This window comes from Perca fluviatilis, chromosome 14 (genome assembly GCF_010015445.1).
Source record: "Perca fluviatilis chromosome 14, GENO_Pfluv_1.0, whole genome shotgun sequence".
Taxonomy (NCBI): Eukaryota; Metazoa; Chordata; class Actinopteri; order Perciformes; family Percidae; genus Perca; species Perca fluviatilis.
This window is the reverse complement of record NC_053125.1, coordinates 30,993,225-31,016,097: the sequence shown is the minus strand read 5'-3', so window position 1 is coordinate 31,016,097 and position 22,873 is coordinate 30,993,225. Positions and strand designations below refer to the sequence as shown.

At 40.3% G+C, this 22,873-nt stretch overlaps 1 protein-coding gene and 2 non-coding genes across 6 annotated transcripts; all 3 read right to left on the bottom strand.

Annotated features, from left to right (window-relative positions):
• Positions 1-389: 389 nt before the first annotated feature.
• LOC120572756 (integumentary mucin C.1-like) lies at positions 390-11,657 on the bottom strand. 4 transcript variants are annotated; one of them, XM_039822175.1, is made up of 14 exons: positions 11,552-11,657; positions 8,688-8,794; positions 6,237-6,288; positions 5,983-6,129; positions 5,714-5,887; positions 2,698-3,141; positions 2,417-2,581; positions 2,142-2,168; positions 1,725-2,018; positions 1,444-1,608; positions 1,175-1,201; positions 798-1,052; positions 631-716; positions 390-520 (listed from the first exon to the last, which is right to left on the bottom strand). In XM_039822175.1, exons 2-14 carry the CDS (start codon positions 8,787-8,789, stop codon positions 461-463), a joined length of 1,998 nt encoding a protein of 665 aa, XP_039678109.1. In that variant the 5' UTR covers positions 8,790-8,794; positions 11,552-11,657; the 3' UTR covers positions 390-460. The 4 variants fall into 4 exon arrangements, with proteins under 4 accessions (XP_039678109.1, XP_039678110.1, XP_039678108.1 ...); XM_039822176.1 differs by having other exon boundaries at positions 1,725-2,168; positions 2,698-2,991; positions 3,115-3,141; XM_039822174.1 differs by having other exon boundaries at positions 1,725-2,168.
• Positions 11,658-21,488: 9,831 nt separating this feature from the next.
• trnas-aga lies at positions 21,489-21,559 on the bottom strand. Its single transcript has one exon. It is a non-coding gene; the product is annotated as a tRNA-Ser (tRNA).
• Positions 21,560-22,594: 1,035 nt separating this feature from the next.
• trnag-ucc lies at positions 22,595-22,666 on the bottom strand. Its single transcript has one exon. It is a non-coding gene; the product is annotated as a tRNA-Gly (tRNA).
• Between the last annotated feature and the right edge of the window lie 207 nt (positions 22,667-22,873).

The window sequence follows — 22,873 nt, the reverse complement described above, 5'->3', positions numbered from 1 at the left end:
CAATCGGTTCCAAAATGTCCCAGTTAGATAGTTAATGCCGTAAACACATTCTTTGTCATTCTTTACAATCATTCCCCGAAAGAATATATTTCAACGAAATCTATGCACAAATTGTCAGGACATTTCACTAAAATCGAAAAATGTCAACATGCTGGCAGTGCTAGAGGTATAGTCAGGAGATCACTAGTCTCACCACAAATGGCAATTTTCAGCAAATCAATTTAACAGTTAAGATATGTCAGACTGGACCAAAAGTAGTGGACCGACATTGCCCTCCCTAGAGCCATGCTAGTATATGATGTCAAAATAATGTAAAGAACTCTGATTTCCAATTTAGCAAACCCCTTAAAATAGCATACTAAGGTATCAAGACTTATTTACGTTCATTGTATGTACATATTAAATACCCTGGCACTGTGCTAATGTAATATACGTAATGAACCTGAAAACAAAAATCGACTTACCGGAACTTTAGTTGTACATTAAAAGCTGAGAAGAACTTAGCACTTTGGGTTTTAATCTGTTTGAGACAATGACTTGCTTGTTATAGGTTCTACAGTCAAACCAGGATAAAATATCATGTACATTTATTGCATCAACATTGTGAGTAAACTGAATGATAAGACTTACAGCGTTCATAGAGTCTTGGTAAATGCTGCTGCTTGGATCATTGTATGAATCCTCAAAAGGTATAGCCATGGTAAAGAAGTTGCTTACTACAACAGAAACAGTTGTTATCACAAAGAAGCTATTTCATGAGAAACACCCTTTTTTATTCTCAACATTATATGTCGTACCCGCTGCTGTTGTGTTTGATGTTGTGATTTTTTGGGTCGTTGATGTTGTGTTTGCTGTTATTGGGGTTGATGGTGTTGCCATGTGTGTTGTGTTGTTTAGCATAGAGGTTGTTGGCGTTGCCTGTGTTGTGTTTGACGTCGTCTTGTTTTGGGTTGTTGCGTTTGGTGTTGTCATTTCTTGGGTTGTTGGCGTTGCCTGTGTTGTGTTTGACGTCGTCACGTTTCGGGTTGTTGTGTTTGGTGTTGTTGTTGTCACTGTAAAAAAAAGATCTGCATCACTATCCATTTCGATAAATGCTCTCTTTTTTTGCAACATGTGTCTTCAACTACTACAGACTCTGTTGAACTTATCCATGCAAAACAAAGCAAAACCATACCAGTCGGAGGTGAACATTGAGTGACATCTGTAAAGCAACATTGGAGAATCAATTATTACACCACATTTTTCTGCTTAACCTTCAATTATAATCAACATCTGAACACTATAGCGACTCAATGTTTAACAGATAGTTAACCACAACCCAAACCATGTTAATGTCAACCGATGTAGGACGGTCAAGCAGATACAGCCGATAATAATTCTGTTAACTTTTTTTTGTAGATAGCATTGCTTTTATTTCAACTGCTACAAAATAGCAAAGCTTACTTGTGATTGGTTCACAGAACTTTCCATCAGGGAGTCCATTAATGCACTCACAGGTTTGACTGCTAGCATTACTGCACGCACCGTAGCTGTTACACATGCTACATTGCCAAGCAAACTTGTTCTCACACTGACACTGCAGTCCTCCAGTGGAGTTTGGATAGCACCCTTTTAAAGAAAGAAAGTAACATAAAACAATCAAGCCATGGTATACAAAACAGACACTAAGGAGCATTAAATCAGACATACAAATTGGACGGGGGAAATGTAGCATAAGTTCTTACCTGTGGTGAAAGTTATGTCTGCTATATTTAAAGATCCAGTGAAAAGGGGAAACGTTAAGGCTGACAGTGTTTGCCTGAATATATTAATGAAATGTGATGGCACACTGGAGACTGGGACACGCAAATCCAGGACCAAATCAAAGTCCACCAGCTGTGTTGCCTGTGTTGTGTTTGACGTCGTCTTGTTTTGGGTTGTTGCGTTTGGTGTTGTCATTTCTTGGGTTGTTGGCGTTGCCTGTGTTGTGTTTGACGTCGTCACGTTTCGGGTTGTTGTGTTTGGTGTTGTTGGTGTCACTGTAAAAAAAAAGATCTGCATCACTATCCATTTCGATGAATGCTCTCTTTTTTTGCAACATGTGTCTTCAACTACTACAGACTGTGTTGAACTTATCCATGCAAAACAAAGCAAAACCATACCAGTCGGAGGTGAACATTGAGTGACATCTGTAAAGCAACATTGGAGAATCAATTATTACACCACATTTTTCTGCTTAACCTTCAATTATAATCAACATCTGAACACTATAGCGACTCAATGTTTAACAGATAGTTAAACACAACCCAAACCATGTTAATGTCAACCGATGTAGGACGGTCAAGCAGATACGGCCGATAATAATTAACTAGTAGTTAACTTTTTTTTGTAGATAGCATTGCTTTTATTTCAACTGCTACAAAATAGCAAAGCTTACTTGTGATTGGTTCACAGAACTCTCCATCAGGAAATCCATTAATGCACTGACAGGTTTGACTGCTAGCATTACTGCACGCACCGTAGCTGTTACACATGCTACATTGCCAAGCAAACTTGTTCTCACACTGACACTGCAGTCCTCCAGTGGAGTTTGGATAGCACCCTTTTAAAGAAAGAAAGTAACATAAAACAATCAAGCCATGGTATACAAAACAGACACTAAGGAGCATTAAATCAGACATACAAATTGGACGGGGGAAATGTAGCATAAGTTCTTACCTGTGGTGAAAGTTATGTCTGTTATATTTAAAGATCCAGTGAAAAGGGGAAACGTTAAGGCTGACAGTGTTTGCCTGAATATATTAATGAAATGTGATGGCACACTGGAGACTGGGACACGCAAATCCAGGACCAAATCAAAGTCCACCAGCTGTGTTGCCTGTGTTGTGTTTGACGTCGTCTTGTTTTGGGTTGTTGCGTTTGGTGTTGTCATTTCTTGGGTTGTTGGCGTTGCCTGTGTTGTGTTTGACGTCGTCACGTTTCGGGTTGTTGTGTTTGGTGTTGTTGGTGTCACTGTAAAAAAAAAGATCTGCATCACTATCCATTTCGATGAATGCTCTCTTTTTTTGCAACATGTGTCTTCAACTACTACAGACTGTGTTGAACTTATCCATGCAAAACAAAGCAAAACCATACCAGTCGGAGGTGAACATTGAGTGACATCTGTAAAGCAACATTGGAGAATCAATTATTACACCACATTTTTCTGCTTAACCTTCAATTATAATCAACATCTGAACACTATAGCGACTCAATGTTTAACAGATTGTCAGGGCCCCACCTCCCTGAGCTGTCTCCCCTTCCCTTTTTGTGTGTCTCCCTTGCCTCTGCCCCTTTTGTTTCTGTGTTGTTTGTCTCCGTCCGTCTCTTTTTGTTCCTCAGTTTCCTGAATTCCCACTGCCACTGAAGGCACCCTGGCACCAAGGCTGCTGCAATCACTATGATCAACTACACCTGCTCCAGTCCACGCACCTGGGGCTGATTGCCACTCTCCCTATATTAGGGAGAGGTCTGCTTTCAGTCCCCGCCAGGTGATTGTTTCAGCCACGTAACTATCTCTTGCGTTCCTGTGCATTATTTAGCTATCTCCAGTTTTCCCGTTGTTTTGCCTTTTCTTTTCTCATCGTGTTTTTTTTGTGTTCTACCTTCTTGACCAAATCAAAGTCCACCAGGTCTGTGAAGGGGGAGAACATGAGAAAATCCATCACATTCTATTGCAGGTGCTGTCTTCACTTTTTATTTTAATACGCCTTCTAAACTTCTCACTGCCTCCTCGCCTCCACACTCTGAACTTTTGGATCTAAGCGTGTTATTCCCTAGATGTAACAACATCATCGGAATGAAACATGGACCCAGCAGAGTTAGAGGATTATTAGTCTTGCATTGCCAGACCTTCCTCCACAGCGCTACGGAGGAGGGTCTGGCTAGTCCACACAGCATTCCGGGATGGGAGAAAAACGTGCTCTGGTTTATTGGCCTTTTTTTTAACCAATCACAATCGTCTTGGGCGGCGCTAAGCGTCGGATGGAGCAACGTCGCCTCTGCTAAATAGCCTCGGGAAAGAACTTGTTTTGGTGGAACGTGTGTACGTTCAAAAGTTGTTTTAGTCGTGCAACAGAAAACTCAGATTGGACAGATAGTCTAGCTAGCTGTCTGGATTTATCCTGCAGAGATCTGAGGAGCAGTTAACCATAGTCCTTATAAATCCACCCGAGTTTAAAATGCCAACACAAAGAAAGAGGAAGGGGATGGACATCCGGGCGAAAAGAAGGATGCACCTGAACAATCCCGGAAGTGGAAAGCCATGGATATAGACTACAGGACTTTACACTGCCAATGTTTTTCAAGGAAACATGACTGAGGTTTTTAATAATTTCTTTCACATGTTAACAATATTTTATGCCACAACTAGAAAGTCAAATACATTATCCATGCACAGCAAAGACACATTTGTTTCTTATCACAAGAGGTGGCCTTCATTGAATGTGGAGCAGTTGTAATCTTTTCAATCAAAACTGTGGGAACAATTTCACAAAGAAACCTCGTGGAGGTTTTATCTGCCTGCATGCCAGTCAACCGGTTTTTATCTTCTGGAACTTGGACTGGCATCAGACCATGCAAAAGAACACTTGTGATACAGTAGGTGGTTTCCTGTTTCAAGAGAGTAAAAACAAGTGTGTCCGCCATTTACCAATAAAAACAAAAGAAAAATTTGAAAATGGTAAGGCTTTTTCAGAGCACAGTGAAACTACTGCAGACAGAGCATTTAGGATTGGATTAGAGGATTAGATACATACAAAGCACCTAATGGTCATACTATACTGTAAAAATACTAATAAAAGTCCAGCATCAGTTTTTTAGTTAATGCATTCTGACAACATTATGGTAAGGATCCCTACAGAGATAGACCATTTTGGTTAAAGAGTAAGATCCTTTTTTAAGATCCTCTTTAGGTTTAGAGCTAGCGACTTCAGAGCTGTTTCTGGTTAAACAGAAAGGTCTCAAAGAGGTTTTAAAGGTCATCTCTGAAGGGATCATTTCCATAATGTTGTCAGAGACTTAGAATATTAATCTGAGCCTGTCAGCAGCAAAGCAGGCACTTTTGTGAAGGTAAATACAAGCTGGACAATTGCCCTATTAGCTTACAAAGATTGTTGTTCCCATCAGTCACTTAGACACAAACATATAGGAAAACGGGTTGAAAAAAAACAGTAGTTACCCTTTAATACTGGACCAATTTCAAAGATTGTTCCCATCAGTCACTTTGACACAAAAGCATAGCATAATAGGGTCCAGGTTGAAACAACTAAAGTTACCCTTTAACTTGAGTATTCCAAGTCCTTACTTTGGAGATTCTTTTCAGAGTACTGTGTTTATTATTATCAGATTGTACACCAATGTAGGATATGTAGTAGTACTGTATGCGTTGATGTGGAAGTATTTTATTGTTGTATGTCCAGCTACAGTACAACAAGTGATAATATTCTAAAAACTGATCATGTGTTTTATATGTAATGAATCTGAAAGTAACTATAGCTGTAGAATGAAAGCAGTGGAGTAAACAATGAAAGTTTTGTGGAGAAGTATAGAAGTATTGTGTACAACTCAAGTGCCTTTTGAATTGTACACAATCAACATGTTTTTTTTCCAGATGATACATCTCAGTGTGTAATTAAATTCTACTGAGTGAGCAAACGTATCTTATGGTTGTGCTGCACACACAACTCAGGCCTACCTTTTTGACTGGTGTTTAGCTCACAGTACTGGCCATCAGGTGGAAGGGAATTAATGCATCCACAGGTGTTATTAATGATGGCATCGCAGGCATTTAGGGCAATGCAGGTGTTATATGACCAAGCATAGTTCTCTACACATCTGCACTGGTATGTAGACAGATTTGGGGAACACACTGTGAAGAAACAGCAGCACTCAACATCAAGGTTTAATGACATGTTTTACAAAATCAAATTAACAATAGGAAAACAAAATGCAAAGACGTTATACCTGTTGTGATGTTGACGCTGGTAATTACAGAAGTGTTGTTGATCAGGTTGATCCCTGAAGGAAGTTCACTCAAAACCTTTTCGAGAAGTGCCAGGTGAGAGGTATTGATAACAATTTCGATTACATAATCAGTGGAACTCAAGGGAGCTGGGAAGACATGAAACAGACATAATCAAATACTGAATTGATACTTCAGTGATATGAAAAGATTCAGGGGTGAAAAATGCTGTTGATACTAACAAAACGGGACTCACCCTGTCTTTTTTCTCTGGCATGAATCTCTGATGCTTTTGTACCCATCAATCCCTGGAAAAATGAATGTCCATCTGATCAGTTAAAAGTTTTTTTTAACTTTTGTCTATATAGTTTGTCTATATAAATCAAAAACTGTAACTAAATACTGATTATACACTATATTAACTAAAGTTATACTACAATGATATACGTGTATGTCACTGTCGGGTAAAACCTTTGTTTTTTTCATTTATTGTCATTTTATAGGCTGTTCTCATGAACCATTTGTACACATAGCTACAAAAAGTAATGCACTGTAATTCATATGTATTCCGCGTATTTATTTCTGTATGCAACACATTGACTGCGGATGTTTAAGAGTGCGAAGTGGCGCGTATGATGTTGTAGTGGTGCGGTGGGTGATAAAACTCAGGAGTTTTTAAGCGGGGAGAAGAGTTTGTGTCCCGATAAAAAACACAAGACTTTCACCCAGGATATGCGTGTTTGTGTCCCAGGACTACTACAAACCACAATCTTTTTTCTAATGCTAACTCGTCGTTTTGTTGCCTGAACGTAATTGACGTCATCGCATGACGGTAAGTTTTTGTCGGCTAAATTTAACTCGCACACACATGCCCGACTTAACCAACTACACATATATATAATTTATATACACACACACACATATATATATATATATATATAGATAGATAGATAGATAGATAGATAGATAGATAGATAGATAAAGTTTATAAAAATTTGGACACACCTTCTCATTCAATGTGTTTCTTTATTTTCATGACTATTTACATTGTAGATTCTCACTGAAGGCATCAAAACTATGAATGAACACATATGGAATTATGTACTTAACAAAAAAGTGTGAAATAACTGAAAACATGTCTTATATTTTAGATTCTTCAAAGGAGCCACCCTTTGCTTTTTTTGATAACTCTGCAAACCCTTGGTGTTCTCTCAATGAGCTTCATGAGGTAGTCACCTGAAATGGTTTTACCTTCACAGGTGTGCTTTGTCAGGGTTAATTAGTGGAAGTTTTTCCCTTATTAATAAAAAAGCAAAGGGTTGCTACTTTAAAGAATCTAAAATATAAGACATATTTTCAGTTATTTCACACTTTTTTTTTAAGTCCATAATTCTATATGTGTTCATTCATAGTTTTGATGCCTTCAGTAAATTAAATCATAAATAAAGCATTGAATTAGAAAAGATTGTTCAAACTTTGGCCTGTACTATATATATATATATATATATATATATATATATATATATATATATCTCTCATTCCTACCTTGCACTCTGTACATACTGTAGCATATGTTATTCAGTCACTGTTTAAAGCACTTCTGGTTAGACGCTAACTGCATTTCGTTGCTATGTACCTGTGCAATGACAATAAAATTGAATCTAATCTTATTTAATCTAATTTAGGGCCCTATCTTGCACCCAGCGCAATTGCCTTTGTACACCGACGCATGTATCATTCCTATTTTACCGACGCATGTATCATTCCTATTTTGCACCCGACGCACAGCGGACTTTTCCCTCCACAGACGCACATTGGTAAATTAGGGAATGTATTTGTGCTCCAGAGGGTGGTTCAGTGAAAAGAGGAGGCGTGTTCAGGCGCAAACGTTCCCTGGTGCTATTTTGCAGTTTCAGAAAACAATTCCGCCACAGACCAGGAAAAACCTGGTCTAAAGTCAGTGGTGCTAGTCTAAAGTCAGTGGCGCGTTATTCAGATGCTATTTTAGGGGCGCGTGCTTGGCCACGTGCACACAATGCGTCTACACCTTGCTTCTCTCATCTACACGGACGCCGCAGTTCCCATTTTTGCAAACCATACATAATTACAAGGAAAGATATTACTGTTATGATCGGTCAGGAGGCACTTTACAGTACAGTCCTCAAAAAGTCGCAGCATTCTTTGTGGCTTCTGTTTAACACAACATTTCCATGAATCATGGATGTGTTGATGACATAAATGAGGAAATATTAGAGGACTTAAGGAGATGTGATGTTGAACTATGGCGGGATTGGACACTTGAGGGTCTGGGAGTGGTAATGCGTGATGTGCTCCTGGTGGAGCAGGTGGAAAGAGATGGAGTGGGGGGGGAGGAGGAAGGGGCACAACAGGAGCAGGTGGTGAGTTTGGAGGCCCACGCTCCATGGCTGCAGCAATCCTTAGCGATGTAGCCAAATCACACCAATAGCTGTATCTCATGGTATAGCAACACAAACTTGAGTGTTACTCCTTAATTCTTATTCTTGGGTGCCTGGGTAGCTCACCTGGTAGAGCACACGCCCATGTGCAGAGACTCAGTCCTCGAGGTTTAGTTCCGACCTGAGGACCTTTGCTGTATGTCATTCCCCCTCTCTCTCCCCTTTCATGTCTAAGCTGTCCTATCCAATAAAGACCTAAAATGCCAACAAAAAAAAAATCTTATTCTTACCTCAAAGAATAGATTCAGAGACTCTCTGTAACTGTGATCCTCCACACTGTAGTATATAACCAGAAGAACAGCCAGGTATCTTACTGCCTTCAGTAACGCCATCCCAACTAGAGAGAGAATACAAGCGACACAATGATTTGTCATTATGAAGGATCAGAAGACATATATACATTCCTTTTCCTTGTAATATAAATTTATATCTGACAATAGATGCTTGAAAGTACAAGGTGTTATGTGAGATTCCTGGTACACAAGGTTTCTTCAAAATGCTACCAGGAAGCCAAAAATCTTAAAAAATGTAGAACCTTCCAGATAACTAAAACTCGTGGTTGTTAGTCAAGTTGAATGGCATGCTACTATCTGATATTTCCCAACTTCAGTGTGTATTGTTCCGCTTATCAGCTTACAAACTAAAACTTATCTCAAATCAGGGCTTTTAAACCTGATTAGCTTGTTGACTTGTTTGGATCCAATCCAAACTTCTACGGTGGTTGATTTACCTTCACATGTCTTTGAACATGTATTATTTATATTATTTCAATGATGACCAACAGGCCCAAACAGGCCAATACACTCAATAATTCTAAATAATCAGTTTTTCAAGACTTCTCTCGCATATGAAATGAAAATGCAGGGATCATGCATTGTCATATAAGGAAGAACCTCTCTCCAAGTGATTATACAACTTCTTAGGAATTAAGTTCATAGCAAGGTTATAATAGTTTTTTTCTCTGGTATTTAAAATGCTGTTTTTTTGCTTCCATTGTATAGCGTGTGATGGATGAGTGTATTATCAAATGCTGCCCTCTGAATAAGAACAATTGTGTTGGCTTTGATGTATGACAAAGCAAGGGCATTTGAGGAGATATTGCCCATTAGGTTTTGACTTTTATGTCAATAAATAATATATAGTAGCTTTTTTAGGTTTAGTTTGTTTTTATTTCATTTTAGTTTTGTTTTAGTTAATTTTCAGTTTTATTATTTATATATTTATTTTTATTTATTTTTATGTTCTCAGAAGTATGTACATATATATATATATATATATATATATATATATATATATATATATATATAAATAAAAATACAAAAAATACATTGTTGAAGAATGGCAATGATGTTTAATGTTTAATCTTTGCACTACTTTAGTGTGAAGTACTCTACTTAAGTACAATTAGAGGTACTTGTACTTTACTTGAGCTATTTCTTTTCATGCCACTTTCTACTTCTACTCTGCTACATTTCAGAGTGAAATATTATATACTCCACTACATTCATCTGACAGCTTTAGTTACTAGTTACTTTCACATTAAGATTTATGCAGACAAAACACATGTAGTTAACAAATATGTTTTATTAGAAATTAAAATGCCCAACAATATATATGCCTACAAGTCCAGCTGAAATGATTAGCCCATTAAATACTTAGTTGATTGACTGAACTGTTTAGATTTTTCTGCATTTAGTAATTTTACTTTTTTATGCAGGACTTTACTTGTAGCAGAGTATTTTTACAGTGTGGTATTAGTACTTTTACATAAGTATGGATTGAAGTAAGGATCTGAATACTTATTCCATTTCCTCTTTCAAGCAGAAAATATTCAGGGAGGTTCCTAGGTTTTAAATTTTTCATTTGTCAATCGACACGTTTGTCACGGAAGTAAAAGGCTGGACTACAGTAGAGCTGTTTGGAGCAGTTTTGTGAACAGTGTTTTCTGTTGGAGATGGTAAGTCCCTTTGGGGGGGACTTTGGGCTTTTTCACTTTGTAAACCTATAACATGCACAAAAAAGATATATAACACAATAAAGGAAAGGGGAAAAGCCAAAAAGCATAACATGAGCACTTTAAGTAAAATTAAATAAAAACTAAAACCAGGTTAAAAAACTGATTAAAATAAAAATCATTTCAGTTTTAGATGTTTAGCTGTAACATATCACTACTGAAAAAAGGAGACTTGAATTTCCATCAACTATCAAATTTGTGTCATTGAACCAAAGAAATTGAACGGACTTGACATGAGATGCCACTGTGATGTAATTACTTTACATTGGACACTAAAGCAGAGCAAAGATTAGACATTAAACATCATGGCTATTTTCCAACCATGTATTCTGTATATATAACTTTGCTTCCTATCGCCATTCCTGGTTTTGTTTATTAAGCCCATTGTGAACCCATTTTATTGGAGTGCCATATAAATAAAGATTTTTTGTCATTGTTTTTATTGTTTTACTTTATGAATTGAGTTAAGCTGAAGTTTGAAAAGCATGTGAAATCCTAGTGAGTAATACATTGTTCAAGCTAGTCTTTGTTTCACTAGACTCAGCTATGATGCTTGTCCAATGAAAAATGGGTTATTTCACCAATCTTCGTAAAAAGCCAAAACATGACACATAGGTTTTTTCCTTCATATTCTACATTCATTAGGTATTTAAAAGATAATACAATCTGAGAGCATCTCAACATTGTAACAAAGATAAAACAAATGTCTGTTAGCATTCAGCAACTACAGCTCCCAGGACATTTTGATACCAAACTGATTGCAAGTATCACAACATAATGACAAGAGGCAAACTGTGTCCAAGCTCCTCTTATAAAATCTACTCTAAGAGCATATCTGTAGTATTTTTTGTAAGAAAATATAAAAAAAATCTTTCATTTGTTTGGTAAAAATGTGTTGAATGTAAAATAGCTTTTAGTTAAATATACTTTCGCAATAGTTAAAGACTATCCAAGCCATGTTAAATCTGTGCTATTTCTGCCATATGTAGCTACAGTTTGCCTGAAAGCATAATAAGTTCTAACCACCTATACAGTATAAGATAAAAGTGAAGTTTTGAAATGGTAATTGTATTTGTTTACCTCTCGTTGTCTTCCAGCTTCCAAAAAGGGACTCCTGTCAGAAGTGAAAAATCATTTTAATGCTTGCCTGCAGGTACATAGACCACTAGTCATACATTCCAGCAGTCAACTTCCTGGAATACTTTGTCACACACCTGCCTGGCAAGTTAAGTGAATTTAAGGTTAGATACACTGGTTGATTGTGTAGTACAGTAAAGCACAGTTTTGTCACACGTGTCCCAGCATCCAAAAGGTGGCTGACATTTGGTTGTAGTGGGGATAGCCAGAAGCAAAGTAACGTATGATATTTGCCCAAACTATGATCTTCTTCTAAACTTAATCACATAATTTTTGTGCCTTAACAAAACCAAACTGATATAACAAGATATGAGGACGGAAAACAATCCTGCAGATCGTAATAGGGATAGAACTAAATGACCCATATCATCGTATGGATTAGAGGACTTGATGTCTTTATATGTACTCCCATAAACAAATGTTGCCATGACACACACACACACACACACAGGTATGGGGGGTAAGCACAGGACAGAGAGGAATAAGCAGCAGAGCAGATGGCAGCTGAGAGTGCAGCAGGTCAGAAGCACCAGTGTCTCAAATTGCCAGACCTTCCTCCACAGCGCTGCGGAGGAAGGTCTGGTGAGTCCACACAACATTCCGGAATGGGTCAAAAACCTGCTCTGGCTTATTGGCATTTGTTTAAACCAATCACATTTGTCTTGGCCGGCTCTAAGCACTGGACACAGGTAGGGTGCATCTGCAAAATAGCCTTGGTGAGGAACTTATTTTGGTAGAACACATACTGCCCCCCTGGTGGCTGAAACAGGTAATTGCATTGTTTCAAAAATTTGTGGAATGCTAGGAAGTAGATTCACAGGTGCATCTATATGAAAACACAACATACAAATTAGGACAAGAAGCCTACACATTCACTCGTATGTTGTCATCACCCTCTTGTGGTCTTGAAAATAATATCCTCTCCAGAAACAACCAAGCATTGTATGGTAGTTGAAAGGACATGTCGGAAGAAAGGCGAAAACATCAGATGTGTATGGAATGATGAGGAGATTGTAAACTTCTTCGCAAAAACACATACATGAAACATAATCGCCATATTTCCATCCAGTATTCCACGATGTTTTATTGTCTGTGCTTGGACTGCCACTCTTTCAATTATGTCATCTTCCTTTGCAATAAAAATGGCCTTTTAAACCCTTTTAAATCACAATCATGGTCATACTGTGCACCTATTTAACAATATATGCCATATATTAGCCTCAAGAGGGCGGTAGTGGTGCTGGGTGCACGAGGAGGGGCTGAAGAGGCCGAGGGAGGGGGGGGGGGTTGCTGGGCAACATGCACGCTTAGCCTAGCCCGTATGCTAGGTCATGTGTTAGCTCTGTACAAACGTAAGCCGACTCCACGTGGTCAAGGCTAAATTGAGCCAGGATAACTGGGAAATCCCGGATTAATCCCTTATCTTAGTTTTGTGAGCAAACTATAATTCTACATAAATATGAAGAACATGGACACGGTTTTACAGGCAAAACGCAATACAGTCGCCGCTTGCTAAAACAGGAAGGAAAGCTGGCAAAAATATAGCCAACGCTGTAAATGCGTCAATCACAACACTTATCAATATCACTTTCCCATCAGTCAGGCACAAGATCTGACCATAAATACACCTGTGCTTTCCATAAACTGTTGTTGCTTTAGCCTGTTATGTCAGTTGCAACCCTGGCAGTGGTAAGTAAAATCAAACTTTTCCCGAACCCCGTGGGGAGGAGGGCCACAACATCATGGTCACCAACAAAACTCAAAGACTGTTCTTGCTCGGGCTTTAACTTCTGGATATTCTGCAGTGTTGCCACAATGGACCGCATCCGGGGAGGGTAGGGGAGGGTCATGTCTTTTTATTCTTTGTTGAGGGGAGAGTCATCCAACATTTTTTAGTCCAGAGGGAGGGGTAATCCCAACTTTTGGATTCATAGAAACAGCAACATTTCAAAGTGGCTTATCTGGTGCATATTTTTCCATTTAGCTCTTAGTCTCAGGCCTCCTTAGATGGGTCTGACCCATGAGTTTGGCTGTGGGGCACAGGGAGCACTGCCCTCCTGATGGCTGAAACGGATAATTGCATTGTTTAAAAAATGAGTGGAATAATGACGTCTGGCATGACCAGATATTTTATAAATATCATAGCTAAATAACACAAAACAACTAAATGATGGTAAGTAATACATCTGATTTCATATACTGCTTTAGTAAAAACAAGCAGCAGGATGCAAAAAACGAAAATGAATGCTGCTAGTCTGGACATCTTACCGTGCCAAGGTTGCAATAAAGGTTTCCTAAATGCCACATTTGATGTCAGCTTATGACTTGATTGCTGGTTTTGTGTAGATTTGGACTATTATACGTTTATTCCACTTTGTTTAAACAGCGAAGTGGAGGAAGCCTAGTGACAAGTCCTTAGCAACCAGTTTGTGTGTTGAATGTTACCCAGAGTGCCTTGCTGAATGGTTTCAATGTTATATTGATTTATTTCATGTGAATACTAGTTTACTAGGGGAGTAACTTAGTATTTGAAGTACTGCAGTAATGCAGGCAGTGTGCATTTAGCTTCCATGCTTATTAGATCTCTGTTACGGTACAAATAAGGGAGCATATCAACCAATCAAGCGGCCTACACTAGAGTCTGCAGACACAGCCAGTGCACTGCAGTTTTTTAACTTATTGAGAAGGTTATAGCTTCCTTCCAAGCAGTTGACCTGGGTTTGATTCCCAGCCATCGCAGTCAGTTTCTTGCTGTTGTGTGCTTGTGTGCTGTTACATTACATGTCATTTACATGTCATTTAGCTGACGCTTTTATCCAAAGCGACTTACAATTAAGTGCATTCAACTGAGAAGGTCCAAACTCTAGACAACAAGTAGTAAGTGCAAGTACATTAGCTTTAAATAAGCTAAGCTACAAAGAAACAGAAGTGCAGGTTAAAGATTTTTTATTTATTTTTTTAACCGAGGTGTAGTCAGAAGAGATGTGTTTTTAGCCTTCGGCGGAAGATGTGTAGGCTTTCAGCCATCCTTAATTCGGTGGGGAGCTCATTCCACCATTTGGGAGCCAGGACAGTGAACAGTCTGGATTTGGTTGAGTGATTAGTTCTCCCTCGCTGTGGGGGGGGGCAGCAAGCAGTTTGGCTGATGCAGAGCGAAGTGGGCGGGTTGGGGTATATGGTTTGACCATGTCCTGGATGTAAGCTGGGGCTGATCCGTTCATGGCCCTGTATGTAAGTACTAGTGTCTTGAAGCGGATGCGGGCAGCCACTGGTAACCAGTGAAGAGAGCGGAGGAGAGGTGTAGTGTGAGAGAACTTGGGGAGGTTGAAGACAAGTCGAGCTGCTGCGTTCTGAATGAGCTGCAGGGGTCGGATGGCACATGCAGGCAGGCCAATCAGCAGGGAGTTGCAGTAGTCTAGACGTGAGATGACTAGAGCCTGAACCAGAACCTGAGCCGCCTTCTGCGTTAGAAGTGGACGTATCCTTCTGATGTTATGCAGCATGTATCTGCAGGATCGGGTGGTTGCAGCAATGTTGGCAGTGAAGGAGAGTTGGTCGCGGCGTGTCACACCCAGGTTTCTAGCAGTCTGGGTGGGGACTACCACAGAGTTGTCGATTGTTATAGTCAGGTCTTGGGTAGGAGAGCCTTTCCCCTGGAAGGAAAAGGAGCTCAGTCTTGTCAAGGTTGAGTTTCAGATGGTTAGTGGACATCCAAGAAGAGATGTCGGTCAGACAGGCCGGAAATGCCGTGCTGCTACTTGAGTGTCAGACTCAGGAAAGGAAAGAATTAGTTGGGTGTCGCGTGCGTAGCTGTGATAAGAAAAGCCGTGCGACTGAATGACAGACCCAAGGGAGTTGGTATAGAGAGAGAAGAGGAGGGGACCCAGGACTGATCTCTGAGGAACCCCAGTTTTGAGTGGGCAAGGCTCTGACCTGGATCCTCTCCAAGTTACCCGGTAGGTTCGGTCTGACAGGTAAGATGTCAGCAAAGAGAGCGCAGAGCCTGAGACACCCAGATTCTGGAGTGTTGGAATGAGGATCTGGTGGTTCACTGTGTCAAAGGCAGCTGAAAGGTCTAGAAGGATGATGATGGAAGAGAGAGAGTTTGTTTTAGCAATGTGAAGCTGCTCAGTGACAGCAAGGAGGGCGGTTTCTGTTGAGTGGCCAGCCTTGAAGCCAGACTGGTGGGGATTAAGAAGGTTGTTCTGGTTGAGATAAGTAGAGAGTTGATTATAAATGGCACGCTCAAGAGTTTTAGATAGAAAAGGAAGAAGGGAGACAGGTCTATAGTTATTTACATCAGAGGAGTCGATTGTTGGTTTTTTGAGTAGCGGGGTAACTCTTGCCTCTTTGAGGGCATCGGGGAAACAGCCAGTTGACAGGGAGATGTTAATGAGATGAGTGAGGAAAGGAAGGAGGTCAGGAGCAATGGACTGGAGAAGGTGAGAAGGGATAGGATCCAGGGGGCAGGTGGTTGGGCGGGCAGAGGTAATCAAAGTAAGAATTTGATTTGGAGATAGAGGGGTGAAAGAGGCAAGAGTACTAGATGTGACTGAAGGTAAGGGGATTTCAGAAGGTGTGGTGGAGAATGAAGAGCGTATATCATCTATCTTTTTTACAAAGTAGTTGACAAAGTGGATTGGTAGAAGGGAGGAGGGAGGAGGTGAAATGGGGGGATCTAGCAGGTTAGAGAAGATGGAGAAAAGTTTTTTGGGTTTGAGTAAGCGGATTCAATTTTGGTTTGATAGAAGGAGCTTTTGCTGCAGAAATAGAGCGCGCGAAGGAGGAAAAGAAGAGACTGATAAGTAAGCAGATCATCTGGGTGTTTAGATTTCCGCCATTTCCTTTCCGCTGCCCCTATAGTTGATCTTTCAGCATGCACTGGGTCCAGATAACCCCCGCCCTGGAGGACTTGAGAACAGAGCCGGTCGTGAAGTAAGAGGGCAGAGAGGGCGAAGAGAGGAGGATAGAGTAAGGGAGTGTTGTGGCAGGTTTGGGAGGCATGAGCAAGAAAGAGTCTGAAGGAGGGAGGGTAGCAGAGAGCATGCCGCCAGTGAAGAAGGAGAGTGAAGCGAATATTCGTACGGACAGGTACAGTGTCTCTTGAGATATGGTTGTGAGCTTGTGAGAGTGGGAGAGAGTATGAGATGAAGAAATGGCCGGAGATATGGAGTGGAGTAACAGTGAGGTTGGATGTAGAGCAGTTTCGAGTGAATATGAGATCTAGGTGGTTACCAGCTTTGTGAGTGGGTGGTGAAGAGGAGTGAGGAGAGGGCAAAAAGAAGAGAAGAAGGTGAAGAAAGACAGCTGACTTCTCTGTCTGGATGTTGAAATCACCCAGAAGTACCAGCGGAGGGCCAGTTTCAGGGATGTTTGAAAGAAGGACATCCAGCTCCTCCAAAAATTCCCCAGAGGACCAGGTGGGCGGTAGATAACAATGATGACTAGTTGCACCGGATGAGTTATGGTGACAGCATGAAGTTCAAAAGAGAGAGGAGTGAACTCTGGCAGTTGGTAGAGAGAAAATCTCCACTTGGGGTTAATGAGAAGGCCAGTACCTCCACCTCTCCCAGTGGGTCTGGGTGTGTGAGTGAAAGAGTAGGCAGAAGAGAGAGCAGCAGGGGTGGTGTTGTTGGTTGGTGTAATCCAGGTCTCTGTGAGAGCAAGGAAGTCAAGAGATTGCAGGGCTGCAAAGCCAGATATGAACTCAGTCTTGCGAGTGGCAGACTGGCAGTTCCACAGGCCACCTGCAACAAGGTGTTATGTGTGTGTGGAACGGGTGGGATAGGTAAGAGTGGTGGGGTTGCGGAAATCTTGCGAGCTAATGCGTGGTTTGTAGTATCTCCGAGAGGACATGCGGACAGGAATGGAGAAGCAGCACATTTCCGGATTAAGTCACAAGCAATGTAGGTCGGATATGAGATGTCAGCCTACTTAACTTCCCACTTGGCCTCCCGCGAAGACTCCTGCGTAGACTCCTTTGTCTTTGTCCTCCGAGTCTTCGTCCGACGAAGCTGCCGCTTCACGCAAATACCAATGTTAAATAAAAAGAGGGGACTGTGTTGGCTGCCGGTGGGAGGCCACACCCTCGCTAATCAGTCAGAGCACCTGGGAGTCGTTAGGCCCCACTCCCAAAGTCACACTTCACACTAACTAGTTTCACTCTAACAAAACCATTAACTTTGCTCAACCAAAAACCAATTACAGCAAATACACAGCAGCAGCAATAGAAAGAAAGTAGAACAGTCAAAGAAGTAGCAGAAAACCCAAATAAAGTAAGTACTTAACTTAGTAGCTAGCTGTCCAGTAGTCAATTCCTTCAGCAATCAAAAGCACTCTGACTTTTGGTCTGATTTTAGCTTGCTTATGTTGTCAAATCCAGGTGGGAGGCCACCTGGATTACACATTACATTTGATAAAGTACTTATTGGACTTATCACTGCACTTACAATAATGAGCGTAGCTGTCAGGCCCTCCTGTATAAGTCTCCTCTCTATTTTTTCCTGCATCCACCGTGTGTGTGTGTTGTGGTGTAAGTTTTTCTTGAAGCAACGGCGTTAGTGATATTCATGATAAAATCAAAACGAATAACGACTGTTAAAGTTTGGTCTTTGAGTATTTATTTACATTTGCAAATGCAGAGAAAACTGTTTCACAAGTACCACGGCACATCTGAAAGGGTCTTCCTAACCTAAAATCTAAACATTAAAACATCATATAGTGAAGACCTCTGTTAAGCCACCCCTCTAAATGTCTTTAGCATGCTCATAGTTGAAGAGAGGACATCATTAACAGTCAAACCATTGTCTCACCTTCCCCTCTGCTCTCTGTTCTTAACATTAGCCTAAACAACAGTTTTATCTCAGGAGACAGAAACCTACGTAGTTCTCACTGTAGTAAACATGTCATCGGCCTTCTCCACTTCTATCTAAGCAAAAAGTCAACAATGTGAGGAGCTTCAAGCTAGTAAAACTAAATAACTCTCTAGGCTATAGTTGACGGCTGTAGCTGTTTCACTTGGAGTCTTTTGAATCTACACATGAAGAAGCTAAATCTTGTGGCGTTATAAAACAATCTTTAAACAAATGGTTAATATCATTAAACAAATGGTTGAAATAAAATTTGCCACCACAGTGTGTGTGTGTGTGTGTGTGTGTGTGTTTGTGTTTGTTTGTGTGTGTGTGTTTGTGTGTGTGCGCGCGTCAGTCGCGGGGAGAACTGAGCAGCCCCGCCCGACATGATCTAAACTGCAGCCGCTTCAGCGAGTGAAAAAACATTACAGCGTACATTGATGTTAAAATGTATACACGTTGGCATGACGGCCTGAAATTTTTGCACGTCTTTCGCTGTACGTTTTGTTGGTAACTTGTTCACACCTCTTCTTTTGCGCGAAAGGGAAACACAGTGAGGTCACATACGGGGCACCTGACGGGCACGAGGCCACATTGCACATGCGTCGAACCGTGCGGCACACGCGCGGACCGAACGGTTTGGATGTTTTTTCATGAACCGTACCACCCCTATTTTACATTACATTAGTTTGCATCAGACATTTTCATACCCATGTTTGCTATGCATCTTGAATAAGCATGTCTTGAGGAATTAATGCTGATTTGCAATCTATTCTTATTACTTTGTTGTGTCATTAGCCAAACGAAGAGAGTGAGGCAGTGAAAGGAAAGAACGTTGGAATCTTGGTGGTTACAGAGGAGGATCCTCAACGCCCTGTCCCCAAGGAGATGATTGATATTGCACTGATTCTGGAGGAGCATATCGTTCTTCGGGACCTGAAGGATGTGCCCAACGCATTCGTCCTGCTGATGGGTCTGCTCTACGTCTTCAACATCCATTACCCAAAAGGGCTCAAGTACATGTTCGAGGTAATACAAAAGGTGGAAATGAACATTGGTGGAGACCTTTGCTCTTCAAGAGTTAATGGACTCCGGAACAAGCTCATGTCCTGTGAAACTAAAAATTGTAGTGATTATCCTGTTGCTTTGTCAAGCATTGCATGTTCTGGAAAGCACACAGTTATGTATATGTGCGGCTGATGGATAGATGGACTAGACAGTCCTAATAGCTGTTTTTTATATTACTCAAAAGTGCCACCCGTTATCTTGGCTACGTAGTCGTCATGGAGTTACTGTTCCTTGTTTTTAAGTGTGTCTTTTAAGAACTTGTAAGGTCAGTTGTTCATGGGATGAAAAGGAGAAAACTATTGCCATTTGATTTTTGTTTTACTACCTCGAATAATCTTGTTAAATTATGATGTTGCTTTGTCAAGCATTGCATGTTCTGGAAAGCACACGGTTATGTATATGTGCGGCTGATGGATAGATGGACTAGGTAGTCCAGTTAGTTTTCCCTAGCTCTCAAAGGTGAAAGCGGTTTAATTTGCTATATACTTTGGAGTTGCACACCTACTCCAGTCTTTCAAGTTTGCTAAACCTTTTATCAACACATGCACTTGGACCATTGAGGTCAGTTAGAGGGATGAAAAGGAGATAAATATTGCCTCTTATTTGTTTTCACACACCCATATAAAACTATCCTGTTCATTTTTCAAGCATGACATGTTCTGGATAGCACTATGTTCTGCATATAGCCTATGTGCTGTTGATGCTGAGATTGACTAGACAGTCCTAATAGCTGTTTTTTATATTATTCAAAAGTGCCACCCGTTATCTTGGCTACATAGTCGTCATGGAGTTACTGTTCCTTGTTTTTAAGTGTGTCTTTTAAGAACTAGGTGATAGTAAGGTCAGTTGTTCGTGGAATGGAAAGGAGAAAACTATTGCCATTTGATTTTTGTTTTACTACCTCAAATAGCCTTGTTAAATTATCATGTTACTTCGTCAAGCATTGCATGTTCTGGTAAGCAGACTGTTGTGCAAATATTAGCTTTTGATGCTGAGGTCCTGAAGTCCTGGGAGTTGTTTTTCTCTGTCTCTCAAAATATGCTGTTTTTATTGCCTCTAGTCGATTGATGTCACTGTATATCTTCTCTTATTTTGCCACCACCTTGCACACTCAGGCTATCTCACGCACACTGACTCACTCTCTCTCTTTCTCTCTCTCTCTCTCACTCACACACACACAGACATACACTCCCCTCTTTCTCTCACTCACTCACTCTCACACACATACATACTTACTCTCACAGATGCTCTCTCACACAGACATACACCATTCTCTCACTCACTCACTCTCATATACACACACACACACACACAGCCGCTGTAACAGTAAGGCTTATGATTTGTAATGGCAGAAAAAAAACATGTGTGAAAGGCAGATGGATATTTAACGGAGTGGATAAGGAAAGAAATGTTGATGCTGTGTCTTAACAATGTTTTGTATTGTATGAAACACTTGAATGTGTGAAATAAATGTTTTTGTTAATCTTGGCTCACATTCTTGTCTTGTGTAAACTTAAAAAAATAAGTTGGTAGAACTTAGATTTCCAAGGCAACCTAGTCAACTTACTTGATATGTTAATACAACAAACATAATGAAGTCAACACAAATACAAAGCTTAGTCAAGACAACTTGAAAATGCACATTACCCCCACTACATAATGTTGTTGAATTGATGCAGATTGGAGTTGACTCCACACAATCATTAGTTCATATAATGCATAATTAGAAGCTGGATCCACTAAATTAAATGTTGTGTTTACAAAGAAAGCTTAGTTGACTGAACATGTCATTAGTACAGTGAACTTGCAACATTAAGTTGAGAGAACTGAATAGCCTCTTTGTGCCAACTTAATATCTGATTTCCAAACAACTTGTAATTTCAAGGCAACCAGGTTACACGTATTTTTAAGTTGAGTCAACATTTTTTTTTTACAGTGTACCACCTATAAAGGAAGCGTTTTGTTGTCGGCAGGATTTGAAGCTGCGCAATGGATTTCTAGTCCATCGCCTTAACCACTCAGCCACGACAACCCCGGAAGTAGTGCTACCATATTGCTTGAATGTGGGAATCAAACCCATGTCAACTGCTTGGAAGGCAGCTATTACCTGTAAATGCAACTGCACTGGTTGAAAATCAAACCTGGGCAAAATGCTTGCACTGCTATGTCATCAATCATAGTGGAAAAGTAGCAAATATTTTGCCTTTCTGCTTACTTCTTGACAAATAAAGCACACAACAGCAAGAAATTGACTGTGATCGCTGGGAATCAAACCCAGGTCAACTGCTTGGAAGGCAGCTATAACCTTCTCAATTAGTTAAAAAACTGCAGTGCACTGGCTGTGTCTGCAGACCCTAGTGGAGGCCGCTTGATTGGTTGATATGCTCCCTTATTTGTACCGTAACAGAGATCTAATGTTTTATCAAACCAGGTTGGCCAAGTAACTTAATAATAAAAGTTACTTAAGGAATTTTCTAGGAACACATGATTACAATTTAAAAATAAGTAGTTTGGGTGTTGTGGGAAAGTTGACTGTGATTTTTGCATTAATCTCCATTAATGCAAGGAGGTCTGGACAACACACTGTGCTATACAAATTTGCTCAAATGTTCAGATCCTTCTCAATTGCTGAATAAAGCAGGACATGGGTGAAGTACACAGAGACATCACTGTACTTTTAATATTCTTCCCTTTTCACTGTCAGTGTATCATTAGTAGCTCTTTTACAGACTATACCATAATACCTGCTGGACATGCCAGGGATTGAACCCGAGGCTTCATACATGCGAAGCATGCGCTCTACCACTGAGATACATCCCCCAAAAGTTTTCAGATTATTTTGACTTTTTTCTGAGATCCCTGAATAAAAGAAGAAACCTGGGTAAAACATGTCATGTCAATGTTGTATATGGCCTTAAAACCTGTAAATGCAAGTGCACTGGTTGGAAATCAAACCAGGGCAAAATGCTTGCACTGCTATGTCATCAATCATAGTGGAAAAGTAGCACATATTTTGCCTTTCTGCTTACTTCTTGACAAATAAAGCACACAACAGCAAGAAATTGACTGCGATGGCTGGGAATCCAACCCAGGTCAACTGCTTGGAAGGCAGCTATGCTCACCACTATACCACCATCGCTGGACAAAAAAAAGATATTCACTGCAAATCATGCAACTCATCTGGGTTTTGAGACTGACAATAAATGCTAATAGATGACGGTTAAGACGGGTGGCTTCCAGTGCCTATGCTATAATACATTTGCACTCCGGTATAGTGTGATGTGTCATTGGTTTGCTACCACCTGTAAAGGAAGCCTTTTGTCGTTGCCAGGATTTGAACCTGCGC